Genomic DNA, 17,382 nt, shown 5'->3' on the forward strand with positions numbered 1-17,382 from the left:
GACAGAGCATGGGTCCAAATCTCAAAGATCACACAGTTACAACACTCAACGAGTCAACAACAGTAACCATTCTTGATATATTCACTTAGTGTATAATATGCCCAGCTCAAGAATTTATAATTTATAGGAAGACAACAACCTTTGTTCTGGGCACTGGTTCAGCAGGCTGGATATCCAGCTCCAGTAGTCTTTCTTGTTGCCAATCCATCGACCAGGATCTACAATACAATACCTAATTATTGCTTATTCAATTTTAAACATCAATATTTCATTAAACACTGATTCAACATCTGTAATTGTAAGTATATGGAATACGTATTTACGTTCTGTTATTGGTATGCTATATTCAGACCTACAGTGTATGGTCATAACCACAAATAAACATTTATCCTTATTTTAATTAAATAAAATTAAATGTTTTACATACAGCAAGACAGATAAAAAGAATATTTTGCCAAGGAGATATTATATTTAAGAACAAAATCAACTAGGGACACAGTAAAAATATAGAATGTACTTTTTGGTAAAACAGCTAAGCTTACATAAACACATTTACAATGCTAAGGCAAAAAATAAATTGAAAATTTCTTAGTGCTAAATATTACCCCCTAACTCCCACCCCTACACTGAATCAACACTTGCCCAGTTAAGTACTAATCTGAAATACAAAACTGTCACTACATACAGTATTCCTAATTCCTTAGCTATTGAGTTCGAACACTGAAATATACTGGAAGAAACGTAGAAATGTCAAATTACAGACCACTGTACAATTAGACACTATCTCCTTTGATAATTGTTAAACCTGGTTTTGGCTTACACACTTGCAGGTAAAAATTATGATTTCAATGCCACAGTAAACCTACTTCTGAGACCTTTTCGAAATATTTTTTCCAATGTCTCACAAAACCCCTCCAGCTTCACACTGCCATCACGCACATCCAACTTTTTGGAGCGGAATTCCAATATGTAAGCTGAAAAAAAGGAGAATAAATTTCACAGGTAAATAGACACCGTTCAGGCAACAGAACTAATCTGATAACTGAACCACATGGGATCTAAATCAAATTATGATACTATTCTGCCACCTTCTCATTAGACCTACAGTCCTGAACTAGTCCTGAAGACTTCTGTGTTAGGAGGAGAATTGCTGTCGGAAACCGCCGAAATGCAGTTCGTACATTTTCGGTAAAACTCTTCTTCCCAAAACGTAGCGAACAGTACAGTTCGTTTTCCACTTGACAAATGGGAAACCGGAATGTTGGACATAAGTTTCGAGTTTACACAAACAAGTAGGCAGTGCCAACGACTCTCATTGGCTGACAGGCTACACACCCCAAGCATAAATTACAGGGTGTTAAAGATGGAGGACGTGATGTACTCAGCGATTTATGCCAGCTTTGCCGTTTTCAGGCTTTGCATATATGGCGAGGAAAAATGGCAAAATTATGCCACATGCACCACCAGTTAGAAAAAAATGTGCTCTTTTCAGCCTATAGTGTCATTTTTTCCCAGTTTTTCTTCTCCTTTAAATTAAATTAAACATTGAGGTCTATTTTCAACACTTTCTGAAATTTACCTGCGACTTCAATTAGGTAAGGATAATTACCAAACTTAATTGAAGTTGAACTGGTGGAGACGCTGAGTATTAACCTAGCCCAGTATCTTTCATATTAGTTCTGACGCACGCGAGTGTCAGAACCAACATAAAAGAGCGGGGTGATCCAGGGCTAGCAATAACCACAGTACACCAAGAGAGCAGTGTGTATTTGTTTATAACTGGTGATGGACAAAAAAATAGCATCATGTCAAAACTCGTCTCATTCACTCGCTGTTTGGCTAAATGGAAACAACAACAACAGTGGCCTCAAAGTTGAAAAATCACCTGTTGCATATATCAAAATTTCCATGTAACAAAATCGAAACGCAATTTACCTTTCAGGGTTTTGAGAAGTGGATCGCTGACAGACATTTTCTTTGGCTTTTATATATTCTTCGTCTAAGCATCAGTTTATGTCAAAATGGTCCAACAGTCTAGCAGCGAACATTCGCACATCGTTTCGCAAGCCCGACTTCTTACTGTGTTTACGTTGCAACTTTCTCCAAATCAGGGGACATAACTCTCTTATCGTCGATAAAGTTATCTCCCTCTACATTGCTACGGCGTTCATAAAACGTGTGGGCAAGACTAAAATTGTTTATAGGCTGATGAAGTTGTTTAAATTATACCATTAATGCTGTCCCTGTAGCTCCGTTTAAATATGCTGTGTAAACGCTTGGTTGAAATATCCATTCACCTATATAATTTTATGATAATAAGAACAAGAAAAAGAAGACAGAAGGAACCATAAAAAGACGAAATGTTCTGTTTGTAGCCACGAACCGACGGCGCGACATTTAATGAATCATATAAGAACGCAATGAAAAGCTACAACAGTCACATTTCTCTCCCATCTCCCAGCTGCCACCACCACGGCAGGTGGCGCTACCTATTTCTGGAGGTTTGTTACGTCATACGTAGTATATGGGCGGTGGTGGCGCATTGTATGATGTCATAGAGACGTTCGACAGTATCCAAGCGCCCACAGTACACAAGACAGACTGACGCCACATGACACGGCAGCCACAGATCCCTATATAGATATAACTGTACATGTAGAATGTCGCTTTGTGGTAAGTTTTCATTTTTCATTTCTTCCAAATATCTAGAGTTGTCAATGTACCTCTGACAATGAGGTATAAGCTCATGCACGTTCAACTTTGTGTGGAAATAGCAATGGAACAGCGTCGTTGGAGTTGGAATTCAAAAAGTCGAGTTGCCCTCAGTTGTCATTCGGTATGTCAGTGCGATTCTGTAAGTACCGATATATAGTCATTGATCTCCCAGTAAACACCGTTCCCGGGCAATTAAATTAGTGTACATTCTGACAATAAGTTGTAGAATCCCAATGTAACTGAATGGGCAGGGCGCTGGATATAACCCGTCAATGAGATCGACTATTTCAAAGTTATCAATATTAATTTCTACTTAATTCTGTTTTAAGATATGTAGCCTTCATATTTTCAGATTGATTTTTTTTTTACTTATTTTCGTGTATAATTTTATTTTTTAAAAGAGCAAATTCTGTCTTTGGTTTCTTTACACAAATGCATTCGTATGTGCATGGCAGGCATACGTGTATTCTCTGGTCAACTCTCCAAATCATGATTGAACAGGACAGGTGTAGCATTCCGCCAGATCTTAAAACTATCAACCTGTGGAGGATGCATCTTCAAAAACTTGGGGGAAAATGGCACCGATCGATGACTATTTAGTTAGGTTTGTTGTATACTGAGGACAGGAAACCGTATATACAGTGTATAACCTATGTGCAACGGATGCTATCTGAAATATCAAAATGTGAAACGACGATATCTTAAATATCAAAGCATAGACGAATATGTAAGTTCGTATACATGTAGGCCTACGAAATCTATCTTGAATATCGGTAAGAATGGATGAATGTCTTGAATGTCGGACAAATTGCCAATCAATCTGTCTTGATAAGTATCAAACTTGGAATTGTATCCGAAAGTTAGTTGAATATCGATACTGGAATAATATATATGAAAACTGCTCTGGAATATCCAAGTGGATATAGTCTACAGAAACTGTCTGGAATATCCAACCGGAAATAGTTAAAAAAAACTGTCTGGAATATCAAACCGGGAACAGCTACAAAAACTGTCTTCAATATTCAAACACGAACAGTCTACAAAAACTGTCTGAAGTATCCAACGGAAACCGTTTACCCAAGCTGTCTTGAAAATTGAACCTGGAACTGTGTGCTAAAGCTGTCTTGAACACTGAACCAGAAAATGTGTGCGGACTACCACACTGGGAACTGTGTATGAAAGCTGTCTCGAATGCCAAGACGTAACCGAGAACTGTGTAAGAATTTATTATTTGTACACATTTGACTGGTGTTTTACGCCGTACTCAAGAATATTTCACATATATGCGACGGCCAGCATTTTGGTGGGAGGACACAACTGTTTAAGCAAGGTATCACATGACCCCATGACAACTATCTAAATTTATGCCTATGGATTTTCCTTTTCTCCGATGTAATCCACGATTTGATTGGCTCGCTGATAACTGAGTCGCCAATCTGTTTTAACGGAGAGTGAGCCTGTTTGTATCAGCGGTTAGAACGAGCATGGTGATGTTTTGCCGCAGATGTTATGAGCATGCACAAGTTAGGCATCGTGAATTTTCTCTATTGAGGCTAGACCATCTGTTAACCTGTACTCTCTATGTTCAGTGTGCATGCTGTTAGGGCAGTTAACAAGGAATGCATACATTCACATATACTCTATATTCGTTTGTGCCAATTAACCATTTGTCAATGTATGCCTCGCTTATTGGGTACGCCTTTCTCTATCTTCTTGTGTATCGTTTCCTCAGATTGCTGTGGCCTGTTTAGAACTGGAAAATCTGAAGGTAAGCTCTACTTAGTTTGCAACAGATTTGTATAATGTTTCATATATAGCCTTGGATAAACCATCTTCAAAGAAATCGCTGTCTTCATGCAGCAGACAGACAACATATGGAAAGGTGACGAATGTTGACAAGCGCATTTTCTAAACTTGTCCCGTTTTTTTCTTTTTACTATTTAGTGAGATATTATCTAGGGGCTGACATTTTGTTCTAACCAAACGATGCACATCAAACAATGAGGCTGAAATATGCATAGTTAATGGACGGCGAAGTCAGTACCAAAGAGATTGCTGCACGGACGAAATACTGAACGCATCCATTTTATTTTGCTGTAGAGCGTGAGGAATCGACCGGCATTCGGTCGGATACCACTAGCTATTACGCCATGCTCGGGGATCTTTATGAAGAGCTGGACCGGAAGAAAGCGGAACTGCAACGATTGGAGAATGCGCAAAGCGACGGCAGCGAGGACTGTGACAGTCTCCAGTGGTATGGTGGCAGGACGGAGGAAATGAGCAAGATCAAGTGGTACGTCGGGCAGGGAAAGGCTTACACCTACCTGAACCGGAAGGGCCGGGGCCAGGGGGACGGAAGTATGGCCGTCATGGCAACTGGTAAGATGCCAACAGTTCTTGAACGCATTGGAGAAACTTACATTGCAACTTATAGCTTCAGAGTAGCTACAAGTGTGACATGGTGTGCCAAAACACACGAGTTGACCTGCTCTGAGTCTCACCGAACCAAAAATGCTACCGCACAAATTCACAAAATAAATACATTTTCAGATACCAAACCCACTGTGGCCGCCATATCTTTCGGATAGCGCTCACATCGATCACGTGACATACAAGTCACTTGATCAATGTGAGCGCAGAAAAGATAAGGTCGAAAAAAGGCGGGGGGGGGGGGGGGGGAGGGGGGAATACCTATGGCAATCATTATAGTTACACTAGGCAAGTCCAGTCGTCCATTTGGGAGGTTCACTCCCCCTGTCCTCAGATGACGCTGATCGCTTCAGCCTCGTTCGTTCTCGCAAGTGATCGCAAAATTGTGACTTACGGCTTACGGCCACAGTGGGTGTAGCGTCTGAAAATATATTTATTTTGTGAATTTGTGAGGTTGTTATGGATCGTTTTTGTTTCGGCGAGACTCACAACAGGTTAGTTGGTTGTGGGAACCACTCGGTTGTCATCGATTGACATCGCGGGAGAAGATGCGGTAAATGTGTCTTACCGTCGATCCGAAACATTTGAAACATTTATTCTTCGTAGCTCTCCCAACACTGCGTGTTGGTCGATTTCAAAGTTACATTCCGCAACTACAGACAGCATCAAACGGAAATACTCATCTAACCGAATAATGTTCGGCCGTTCCAAATTGGAGTCAGTAAACCGCGCTCTTTAATAATAGCTAGCCCCAGTGGCCTTATTTAGTTATATCATTGGTGTTTTACGCCGTTCTCAAGAATATTTCACTTATACGACGGTGGCCATCATCATGGCGAAAGGAAACCGGGAAGAGCCCGGGGGCCAGTGGCAATACGTTCATTTCGAACAACTGCATGTGTGGGGGTTACATACACCTTTTCTACGTCTGTGTCTCTTTCAGATTCGAAAAGCAAAGGACGGAATGTAAGCAATAATCGGATTGGTAAGACTGACATTTTGGAAGAATTGTTAGAAGAAATCCCGTTGGACAACTATGGCAGTAACGTATTTCTAATAAAGGTAGGCCCTAAGTGGCAAAATGCGACTGCGAGTTTTACATTGTAATCATAAGTGTTAAAAACTGGGGCACACAAAATACCCTTAATAATCGACCCTTCCGAATGTACAAATTCCCTTTCACATGTAAATGTTTGAATGTAGGCGTAAAACTTTACAAGATAGGCATGTTAGCTCAAGGCTAACCACAAAGGCGTTATCGTACATGGGTATATTTGTGGTTTCGTTCGTACATGTGTATACAAGTTGATATACATAGGCAAAGATGTGCCTGTTACTAGCTAGTGCTATCATTTTTATTCTGATGTGATAAAATATGATAAAAAATTCAACCGCTAATATTTTCATATAGGGACAGAAGAAGAAAACAGACAAAGGTAAACATTTGTCTATTAACTTATATTAAAATTAAATAGTAAAGTATTACGGAATAATGACACAGCATTTTTTAAACGAAAAATTACAATTCTTAAACTGTAATTTAACTCACACAGTTAGTGAATTTTCACTTTCTGAAATTGGTCGTTCAGAGATAGACCGAACTGAATTAGACCTACAAATTGACCTAAAATGTATGAATGCATTGATTAGGCCTACAAATTTTCATGAAGTGTAGGCTTATCCTATGTTATTCACATGTCACTTCCTTTTACTTTTTAGGCTATTTGAACAGAGAGAAAAAGAGATGATTTTGTGGAATTAAGACTGAACTGAAGGCATGCGGCACTAACATCTGTTATACTTTTCTACACGCTCCATTCAGTGTATATGGTTTGAACATGAATACCCCTCCGAAACGGAACAAAACTGATAATTTATGTATGACAAGTTCAGACTATATTCTTACACATTTTGAAACATATATATCTCTTTTTGCCATCAAATGATGATTTGGCTGCGTCATGTTAACTTTATGGGTGCGCAGAAGAAGCCGGGAAAAACTCGCCCCAACAAGTGCTCTACGTCTCGTTTAAGTTCTGTAAGTGTGCATGTATATGTAGTGACTAAGGTGACTACATGAGACATGCAACATCCTGATAGAATATTATTGAAGTGGAAGAAGATGTTAAACCTGATTAAAGCCAACAAAGTCTTGTGTCTATCCTTATAAGTTGGAGGGTCGCACTCACACGCAATGATAAAGCGCGTTCCAGCTTAAATGTCCAAAGACGTGTATCCTAAATTCAAGTATTGCATCCAAACGATCTGTTCTCTCTTTTCATACAGATTTGCATGAATATTTCTGGTTAATATTTCTGTGTCTGGTCATTGCCAGTGCTCACCACAACATTTGTGCTGTCCCGTACGGCACTCCAGCCGCTCACGACAATCTCATCTCGGTGAGAAACCATCGGATCAAAAACCATTTGTGAGCGAAACCATACTGCACTCCAGCCGCTCACCACACCATCTGTGAGAAAGGATACTGCAATCTGGCAATGAGCAGCATGATAATTTCGCGCTAATCATTTCCTTTCAATTACAGGATACAGTAATCGAAAAAGAAAGAGCCTTGCTGGTTCTGCTGTATTACTTGGTTTATTTTCCACAACTTTTATGCGCTAGACAATATGGAGTAATGCAGAATTAATTAACAATCCACTACAAATTGAACTTGGTTGACTATACTACTTCAGCAGTGAGTCGTTAAATTAACCATTGAACTACCTGAACACTTTGTACATATGGATGGAACATGTAAACTGTGTGATAAGCCTAACCCTAACCTGAAATTTCATATTTCAGTTTTTAAATACATCACAATTTTGGTTTTCTCCAACACACCTGATGCAGGAATTGGGGAAAGATTTGATTCACCGCCTTAAAGCTTTGGTGTTAAGCTTTAACAATATCCTGGAACCACACAAGAGATTTGATGGTTACAGTCTTTAGACAATGTCCTGTTGCCACTATAAAAGTTACGCGTCTATTAAATCATCCCCAAGATGTCTATTGCAATGTTGTCCACACATTTACATGTATGAACTAGATTAGTCACCTCATGACGCAAATGAATGTTAGCACGAAATTTATCATTCAGTGACCGGATTCCGACAGTTACCAGAGAAACACTAATTCAACCCGACGACTATGAAGTATTATTCCTAACGATTTCACTATAATATATACAGTCCTTTAGACGTCAATCTTAAGTTAAAAATACAGTCAAACAGCATTCCTATCATAACTGTTGTACATCATTAGTCAAGTGAGGACTGGAGTCACTCTCACACGCGCAATACACAGCTTTAAGGCGGATAAATTAAATCAGGATGACTAAATGCCAACAGCGGATGTGAAATCAAATACATACCTGTACTGATAGCAGCCATACAACATGCAACCAATGTCTTATGTCATTCCCAGTGTCTATGGACGATCATTCTGACGTCATCAATGGTAATTGTCAGTCATTCTGACGTTATTAATAACACTGGTCCGTCATTACCACATCAAAATAATAACCGTCTGTCATTCTGACGTTTCAGCGGATAATTCCCCCTTATTCGAGTTTTGATGCTATTATGCTCTGGGATAAATCCAGATTAGGAAAAGAGTTTAAGCCTATCAGTGTCTGGCTGATACATTCACGGTTGACAAAACTTAAGTTTCCGGTAATTGCTCTGTAAGGTTTGGGGATTTCGAACTGCTCTCCACAAACACTGATAACTTGCCAGACAACACGCATGTGTACTAAACAGAACATACATCACTCTTCTTATAAACAAGACACATTTGACATAAAAAGCGACTTCCAACCAACAATATGAATATGAGTAATATCCAAACTTGTCATGGCTGGTTGTGATCCATTCCATAATTACATTACATCAGAACCAAAATTCATAAGTCAGAAGGGCACCACATTATCTGTACATACTAATGGAAAAATAGCAGTAGCATTATTAGGCACACTTGTTTAACGTGAGAAACTATAACTCTTGGTACAATCAGCATTTGTTCCGACCAGCAGTTCCTCAAAACACATTCCAGTGTTTACCACACGGTCCTTGGTCACTTGTCCTTATACAGTGTCTGGTTGAGAAAGCCCGACATTGTTAAGGCAAGACAGCGCAATTGCTCTGATGTAGTCCTCCAAACTCGGTCTCTATCTTTAAGTCATGTGAACATGCTCTCTGTCAGGTGAACATGTTATAGGCGTACAGACTGAACGTGCAAACTAATTTTACTGAAAATAATTCCATATAATTTGACGATGCCAGCATGTCATTTGTAGCGACAACCATTTGCCCCATCATCACGATGCAGCTTACGTCCCTTCACCCTAAGACGGCTTTGTTTTGTTGCAACCGTCACACAGTATTGATGGAGGAACACCTCCACGACACTCCACATTAGAAATCTGTGGCACCAGCCGACTGACTGGGTTTGTGAATAATTTTTATTCCTCGGGATGCGGAAGCCGGCGTTTGGTTGGTAGACTGGGCAGGGACAGATGACGATTCTGACAAGATAAAAAATTTTTAAATGAGGTACAAAGTGATTCAAAATTAGTTAGAACTGAAAAGAATGCGGCTAATGAATGCAGTAAATACTTGTCAACATGAATAGTCGATGGAAGTGACATGAACCGGTCTGACAGGGTGAACACCCATATGTCGGGCTAAATGGCTGGCTGATTGGCAAGTCAAAACACATCTCTCTAACAGGAACACCCAGTTAGCTGGTAATGGCTTGAACCACTTCATATATCCGCTCATGGAGATCAGATTTAACAAAAACAAAGTGGACTGCTATTAACAGGTCTAAATACAGATATCTACCAGCATGTGCACTGTTTCTCTACTGAACTTAAACAGTCAAGTAGCATCACTCGGCTTGTGGTCTACATGCTGTGCAAGAACAAACCTGATCTGCGATATGACATGGCACAAAGAATTGAGTACTTTTTATTTTAAACTTGACTGCCACCTTTATTTGCATTTTTAAAACCACGGAATGTGCTAACCATCGGAAGTGAGAAAGCACGTGACACACCTTTATCTGATCCTTGGTCGTCTCCCACTGCCATTTGTAAAGTTTTGAAGACTCTGGAAGGTATGTTCCCTCCCGTGTAGCGTTTCTCCAGGGGCACCTCATCCGGGTTCTGAACGTCTTCGTTGTCTCGTGCGCGGTCCGGTACCTTCTCGGACGAGTCTTTGCTGACTGTTAAAGGATTCGAAGGTAAATAAAAGCGAGAGTGTGATAAATAACTTTTAAATAACAAAATTAACATATTTTTATCAATTAGCGCGAAACTAAGTCTTCTGGCTTGACAGACAATGAAATACATAGTAGGCGTTCGAGCTGGAACATGTTGTTTAGCATCGTTGTTCTGCGTACTGGCTGGTTGAAAGGTAACGGTTCAAAGCAACTGGTCATCTTGATCAAGCCCTCTGCATTCTCTGAATGTATGTTGATCTACCGGAAATTAAAGAACTGAGACTAATCGACCTGGCCCTTGTCACTAGTCGCGTGTTATACTTACGAGCAGTATAGATATTTAAGTCTCAACACTCGGTTATGTTGAGTTTCTGCAAAACGAAATATTCTGCTCCATCATGGACTGAGCTGGACGAGCTTTGCTCTGATTAGGTATGACTAACCTTCCAGTGGGTCTAGCTCTGCCCAGTTCTGTAACACCCGGAAGGCTGGGGAGGGGATGTACTTGCCCTTGTAGCGGATGGACGTCTCGTCATATTTCCCTACCTCTCCATCTTCATTCTCCGCCCCTACAATACACACACAGAACTTACCACACCTGTCACGCTTCGCAGCACATTTGTCACGCTCCGTTGCTCTCTACTACGTTAACAACTTCTGATAACGTAATGATTAGCACCTCTCTCCGTGATAAAACACATCCGGCCCAAGGATTCATGGAATATTTCTTTTCTGGAAATAGCTGTGTATTGTTCTCTTAAGTATACAAATATATGTCAAATATACTTTACATATTTTACAACTGCGTTTGCTTCGGTGGCTCTTATAATTACTGTACTGTGTCAACATGTAAGACAAGTTGAGGATCGTCTGGCTAATTCTCTGTACCTTACAGCAGACGTAATAAAACAGGAAGTATGTATTTGGCATTTATGTTATTAACGGAACATGGGAAGTTGGTGTTCAGGCAAACTCCAAACAAAAACTCCATGCATAACCAAACTAAACGATGAATCCTGAATGTCAAAATGTGTATGAGTGGGAGTGATCAAGAGCGAAACGTGGATTAGGGAAGAAGGTCTCGTAACCATCACTTAGTCACTGTAACTCACCCGCAGTAAACATTAGTCCGTGAACTCTACAAACTAAAACAAACTACAAAATGTAACAAAATAAGAAGACATAAGAGGATAATGGTGTATTGTCGCTGTCGAGGCCTCACCATTAGGGCTGAGGAACTGGTTATCTTGCTGTGGGCCTTGGTCATTCACCGTCAGCTTCTGCAAACGGCTGAATGATTTGGAGGGGATACCCGTGCCCCGGTTCAGACCACTAAACCTCATCTCGTCATCTTCAGAATTATGCCGAAATTCGGGATCTTTCTCTCTCTTTTTGCGCACTGAAAGTGAATCACCGTCAATAGGTGCATCAGTTGAAATGTATGTACAAAATAACCTTGACTCTGATCTAACACGGTTAACACCTAATATTGTGGTGTAGAGAACTTAATGTGTCTGGAGTTTGTCGCAATGGCAAACAGCGCCGTTATCTACATGTAGATGGGCGTGCATTACAAACTGTTGTCGGTGGGCTGTGCGAAGTAACGGCGATCTGGCAGCCTGTAGAAGTAACTTGACACCAGGCAACAGTTTGCTTCAATTACCCCGTCAACCTGAAACGCATGTTTATTGAAAACCGTGTTAATGTTTTCTTGTGTAGGAAATGGAAAGGTCAGGTTTGACCGTGGTATAAGCTTACGGCACGCGCCTGTATGAGTATCACATGTGCAGGCAGGGTTGGCTGACCCGGACGTAGTTACTCTAACCATAACGCCAAAATATCCTCATGTACAGATGATGACGTTCGGACAAAATTAAACCCCAGACGATTTGTCATTGTAAATGCTGAAAATTGACGATGGGAGAAGTGCTAAACGTTCAAAATAAATTCAATTCAAATTAAAAGAGTCTTTCATGTCCACCCAAGTGACATGAATCGTCTGTTCACTTAGGGATAAAAAAGATGGCTTCAAACGTGAGTGATGAATATTTTTAAAACCTTTCAAAGTAAATAAAATCTTATTTGCTTCAGTTAATCCTACTCACGAAAGCTTAATATATAAAACTACCAAACTTCACTATCTATGGGTGCAGCAGTGAATTAATCAACCCTCAGTTAAAGATTGTATTTTAGCACACAAGTTACCGTATACCGCCTTCTGTATATCATGGTATTAAACTTATAATGTGTTACACACAAACAAGGAGCAAAAAAATTATTTATTATCAAACACTTAGCTGGAACACGTGACTAACTACTGTAGCCAGGCAAACAGCACAGAATCAATGCTATGAACTGGCAGTGGTAACTACGTCATACGTGGGCAGGTGATTGCTGACTACATGTATTTGACGACCAGCTGTACGCTATAGCAGAACAATACAACACACAAGTGGTCTCTAATAACAACAAGCAAACTCTGTTTTCTGATGATTGTAAACAGATGAGAGCGAAATAAGCCAAAAGTAGGGCCAGAGTTTATCAAAGAGCAGGCTAGGTTATAGACAAAGCAATAAATCAGGAAGGCATTATAACAAATTATGGGGAGACCAAAGCAAATAAAAACAACAGGAAAACCAACCCTGAAAATAAGACAGACAGAGGAAAAGGCAGGAAGATTGCAGTGGCCTCCTCCCAAGAGAAATTTTGACTGGTACATTTAGCGAAGACACACGGACGATTTACTGGTCAGAAGCTCGCTGGCATTGTCTAATTAGACAAACACTTACAAAATTTTACGCAGTGTTTTACCGAAAGAGCAGCGGCGATTATGTTGCACAAGAATAATTAGCAGCAACATAAAGTTAGAAATAATAAATATCCGAAAAAGAAAGTGGAAAATAGGTTGAAATCGTCAACCCACGTGAATCTGTATCTGCCTCAGATTTGTCTGTGTCTGTCATCCATTGTAAGACACGAAACGACATAGATTGTTTGTTTGCTGCAGAACCTCCTCGAAACTCGCCCTCCTCCGATCCCGATTGGCCAGGCTTCCCGCCAGACTCGGTCTCACGGATGAACTTGGCAACTTCAGATTCATCTTTCTTTGGCCGTTCTTGCATTCTGTAAGAATAGACGCCAAAATTGCACAAAATGGTATCAGTGGAGGCCATTTAATTACCCCTATATGCAATGGAAGCTTAAGCGGCACAGCACAGACAACTACATCACTACCATGCGATATGCCATTTTCAAGGCTTTCTCCTCAGGGATTGGATTTTTTTATCACTTTTCTACATATATAAGCTCTTTGGCAAACAGCATGTGTTTGTACTCAAGCTGGTGAAGCAAATGCTAAATTATGTTAACATGCAATGCCGTGGCTCTATTTGCTATTACTAACGGTACACACGGAAGAACTGTATACCAGGATTTTCATTTCTAACTTATAAGTTCAACTGGAATTTGGCAACTGCTGTCGACTATAGTTTGTCCGCATGTTGTCGACGGTCATTGCGTCGGGAGTTGTCTCCACTTACCCCTGAGCAGCGCCACCTGCTTGAGCAATGAAAGCCTCGTTGATATTGTCATTGGAGTAAACTGGGATTGGTGAATTGTATTGTGCATGAACTTGACCCACTGCTCCTGACGGCAAGGGGGGAGACATGGTGTTCTTGGACGGGATAATCGTGGCGGGAGCCGGCCTGGCCGATATGGGAGCATGCAGTTCGGGGTCTTTGGCGGCCTTGGCCTTAGCCGATGCTTGCATGGCTTGTCTGAGAACGGAAGGAATGAAGAACACATCACATCAGCATGCACTGCATATAATCACTCTAACATGCTCCATTCACTAAATACTACACTGGTCTGAAAACGGAACGAGGACAAGGGTGCCGTGTTCGAACAAACGAATCTGAAATTTTATTTGATGCTAGGGCAGTTAGACACATGACCAAGACACACGATATATGCCTACAGCCGGAATCAACCAGTGATGCCTCAAATACCTGATCGCACAAAACTAGGCAATGTGCGAGACAGGGAATAATAGGTATAAGGCCAGATGCCACCACTTTAATACCTCACTACTACCAAGAGACGCAACAAGGCCCGCTCCCGTAATTTGGGTACAAATGTTAGCAATCACTCATGCAGCAAGATACCTCACGAAAACAATGCTACAGGCTACCTCTTTGACATGCACACATATACCTCAACATTTTGACATGCACACATATAGAACAAAATTTTGACATGTACACATATACCTGGACATTTTGACAGGTACACATATACCTGGACATTTTGACAGGTACAGATATACCTGAACACTTTGACAGGTACAGATAGGCCCTATACCTGAACACTTTGACAGGTACAGATATACCTGAACACTTTGACATGTACACATATACCTGAACACTTTGACATGTACACATATACCTGGACATTTTGACAGGTACACATATACCTGGACATTATGACAGGTACAGATATACCTGAACACTTTGACAGGTACAGATATACCTGAACACTTTGACAGGTACAGATATACCTGAACACTTTGACATGTACACATATACCTGAACACTTTGACATGTACACATATACCTGAGTATTTTGACATGTACACATATACCTTAACACTTTGACATGTACACATATACCTGAACATTTTGGCATGTACACATATACCTGGACACTTTGACATGTACAGATATACGTGGACACTTTGACACGTGCACATATACCTGGACACTTTGACATGTACACCTATACCTAAATACTCTGACGTACACATATACCTGAGTATTTTGACATGTACACATATACCTGAACATTTTGGCATGTACACATTTACCTGGACACTTTGACATGTACAAATATACGTGGACACTTTGACACGTGCACATATACCTGGGCACTTTGACATGTACATATATACGTCGACCCTTTGACACGTACACATATACCTGAATACTCTGACATGTACACATATGCCTGGACACTTTGACATGTACACATATACCTGGACACTTTGACATGTACATATATACGTCGACACTTTGACATGTACACATATACGTCGACACTTCGACATCTACACATATATCTGGACATTTTGACATGTACACATTTACCTGGACACTTTGACATGTACACATTTACCTGGACACTTTGACATGTACACATTTACCTGGACACTTTGACATGTACACATATACCCGGACACTTTGACATGTACACATATACGTCGACACTTTGACATGTACACATATATCTGGACATTTTGACATGTACACATTTACCTGGACACTTTGACATGTACACATTTACCTGGACACTTTGAAATGTACACATATACCTAAATACTCTTACATGTACACATATACTTAAATACTCTTACATGTACACATATGCATGCATGCATGCATGAGTCAGGAATGAAATTAAGTCGGGGAATTCGGCTTGGAGCTGTTGATATTTTAATTGTGTTGTCTGTCTGTGTATACCGGTCATTGTTATGCAAGCATCGTTCAACAAGCAAAGAAAGAAAGTCTTCCGTCGCCTTTCCTCATGCGAACCCCACATGAGTCATCAGTAAGTGAGTGATTGGTAAAAGCTGGCTTAATTAAGATCAACTTTCTTTGTGTATCAGATATCGTTCTGGTCGTTCATACCGGTCTGGCCAGCTTCATACCGTTCTGGTCGTTCATACCGGTCTGGTCAGGCTTTATACCTTTCTGGTCGTTCATACTGGCCTGGTCAGGCTTCATACCGTTCTGGTCGTTCATACCGGTCTGGTCAGGCTTTATACCGTTCTGGTCGTTCATACCGGCCTGGTCGTTCATACCGGTCTGGTCGTTCATACCGGTCTGATCAGGCTTTATACCGTTCTGGTCGTTCATACCGGTCTGGTCGTTCATACCGGTCTGGTAGTTCATACCGGTCTGATCAGGCTTTATACCGTTCTGGTCGTTCATACCGGCCTGGTCGTTCATACCGGTCTGGTCAGGCTTTATACCGTTCTGGTCGTTCATACCGGTCTTGTCGTTCATACCGGTCTGGTCGTCCATACCGGTCTGATCAGGCTTTATACCGTTCTGGTCGTTCATACCGTTCTGGGCTTTCATACTGGTCTGGTCAGGCTTTATACCGTTCTGGTCATGCTTTATACTGGTCTGGTCGTTCATACCGGTCTGGCCAGGCTTTATACGGTTCTGGTCTGAGTTCAAACAGTTCCTGTTAGACATTATTCCGCTCTGGCCATATGTCACATTGTTCCGGTCAGACTTCACACCGTTCTGGTCATACTTTATAAATAGGATTCAGGTAAGAATTCATACCACTGTGGCCAGGATATATGGAACTTTGCCTCGTTCCCTTGCACAAAGCCGCTCAAGCCGCGGTTAGGGGCCGTATATTCGACAAACACATATTCAAACGTATATTATTTTGATTAATGGCCCGTAATATACTAGTATGGTGCTGAATTAGGATACCAATCAGCTTAGAACACTTCTTGGGTTTTTCCGTCATCATTGAAAACTGCTGACTGCCTTTCTTTGCCTGATTCTGTCCTAATTTCGTACTTTATGTACTTATTTCTTTGGTTGCTCGTGTTGAACTTTGTTTTGGAAATAGGCCTTGTGATTATATCGACCTAGAACTTTCATACTGGTTGACGGCTGGCACACGAATGTCTCTGATGGCTTCAAGATTCATCGTTCTTGTCAGATTTCTTGTTGCTCTGGTCTGACTTCTTCTTGTTCTGGTCAGACTTTATATCGTTCTGATAAGAATTCCAACCGGTGTGCGTTACACTTCGCACTGTTGTGGTAAACTTCATATCGTTCTGGTGAGACTACATATCGTTCTGGTTGTAACACCGCCTGGGCTATATAAAGGGCAATGCAGTTGGAAATAGTAACTTCTGATCTGTACTATGGTCATTGTTCTTCCTGTCATTGGCCGGATAATGATGGCAATTTTAACACATCACGCAGCCAGGAC

General features: G+C 40.8%; 3 protein-coding genes across 8 annotated transcripts in view; 1 reads left to right on the forward strand and 2 right to left on the reverse strand.

Moving 5' to 3' along the window:
• Window positions 1–2,091, reverse strand: part of LOC135476560 (uncharacterized) — a 35,822-nt gene extending 33,731 nt beyond the window's left edge. Inside the window, exons 1-3 of the mRNA XM_064756622.1 lie at window positions 1,936–2,091; window positions 867–974; window positions 140–218 (exon numbers count right to left, since the gene is read on the reverse strand). Of these exons, the coding sequence (XP_064612692.1) occupies window positions 140–218; window positions 867–974; window positions 1,936–1,972 (224 nt within the window). The 5' untranslated portion in view covers window positions 1,973–2,091. The remainder of the gene's footprint in view (window positions 1–139; window positions 219–866; window positions 975–1,935) is intronic.
• A 541-nt stretch (window positions 2,092–2,632) lies between these two features.
• On the forward strand, window positions 2,633–6,873 carry LOC135461707 (uncharacterized). Its single transcript, XM_064738908.1, has 5 exons — window positions 2,633–2,673; window positions 4,448–4,483; window positions 4,816–5,094; window positions 6,089–6,207; window positions 6,865–6,873. Exons 1-5 carry the CDS (start codon window positions 2,661–2,663, stop codon window positions 6,871–6,873), a joined length of 456 nt encoding a protein of 151 aa, XP_064594978.1. The 5' UTR covers window positions 2,633–2,660.
• Window positions 6,874–8,430: 1,557 nt separating this feature from the next.
• The window catches only part of LOC135461412 (trithorax group protein osa-like), a 28,359-nt gene continuing 19,407 nt past the window's right edge, over window positions 8,431–17,382 (reverse strand). Inside the window, exons 5-10 of one of the 6 annotated variants that reach the window (XM_064738495.1) lie at window positions 13,908–14,144; window positions 13,379–13,491; window positions 11,591–11,767; window positions 10,812–10,937; window positions 10,204–10,371; window positions 8,431–9,670 (exon numbers count right to left, since the gene is read on the reverse strand). In XM_064738495.1, coding sequence (XP_064594565.1) covers window positions 9,561–9,670; window positions 10,204–10,371; window positions 10,812–10,937; window positions 11,591–11,767; window positions 13,379–13,491; window positions 13,908–14,144 — 931 coding nt within the window. In that variant the 3' untranslated portion in view covers window positions 8,431–9,560. Of the gene's footprint in view, window positions 9,671–10,203; window positions 10,372–10,811; window positions 10,938–11,590; window positions 11,768–13,291; window positions 13,492–13,907; window positions 14,145–17,382 lie in introns of all 6 variants that reach the window. The other 5 variants (XM_064738494.1, XM_064738497.1, XM_064738498.1 and 2 more) reach the window with 5 other exon arrangements.

The sequence above is a fragment of the Liolophura sinensis genome, chromosome 1, assembly GCF_032854445.1.
Source record: "Liolophura sinensis isolate JHLJ2023 chromosome 1, CUHK_Ljap_v2, whole genome shotgun sequence".
NCBI lineage: Eukaryota > Metazoa > Mollusca > Polyplacophora > Chitonida > Chitonidae > Liolophura > Liolophura sinensis.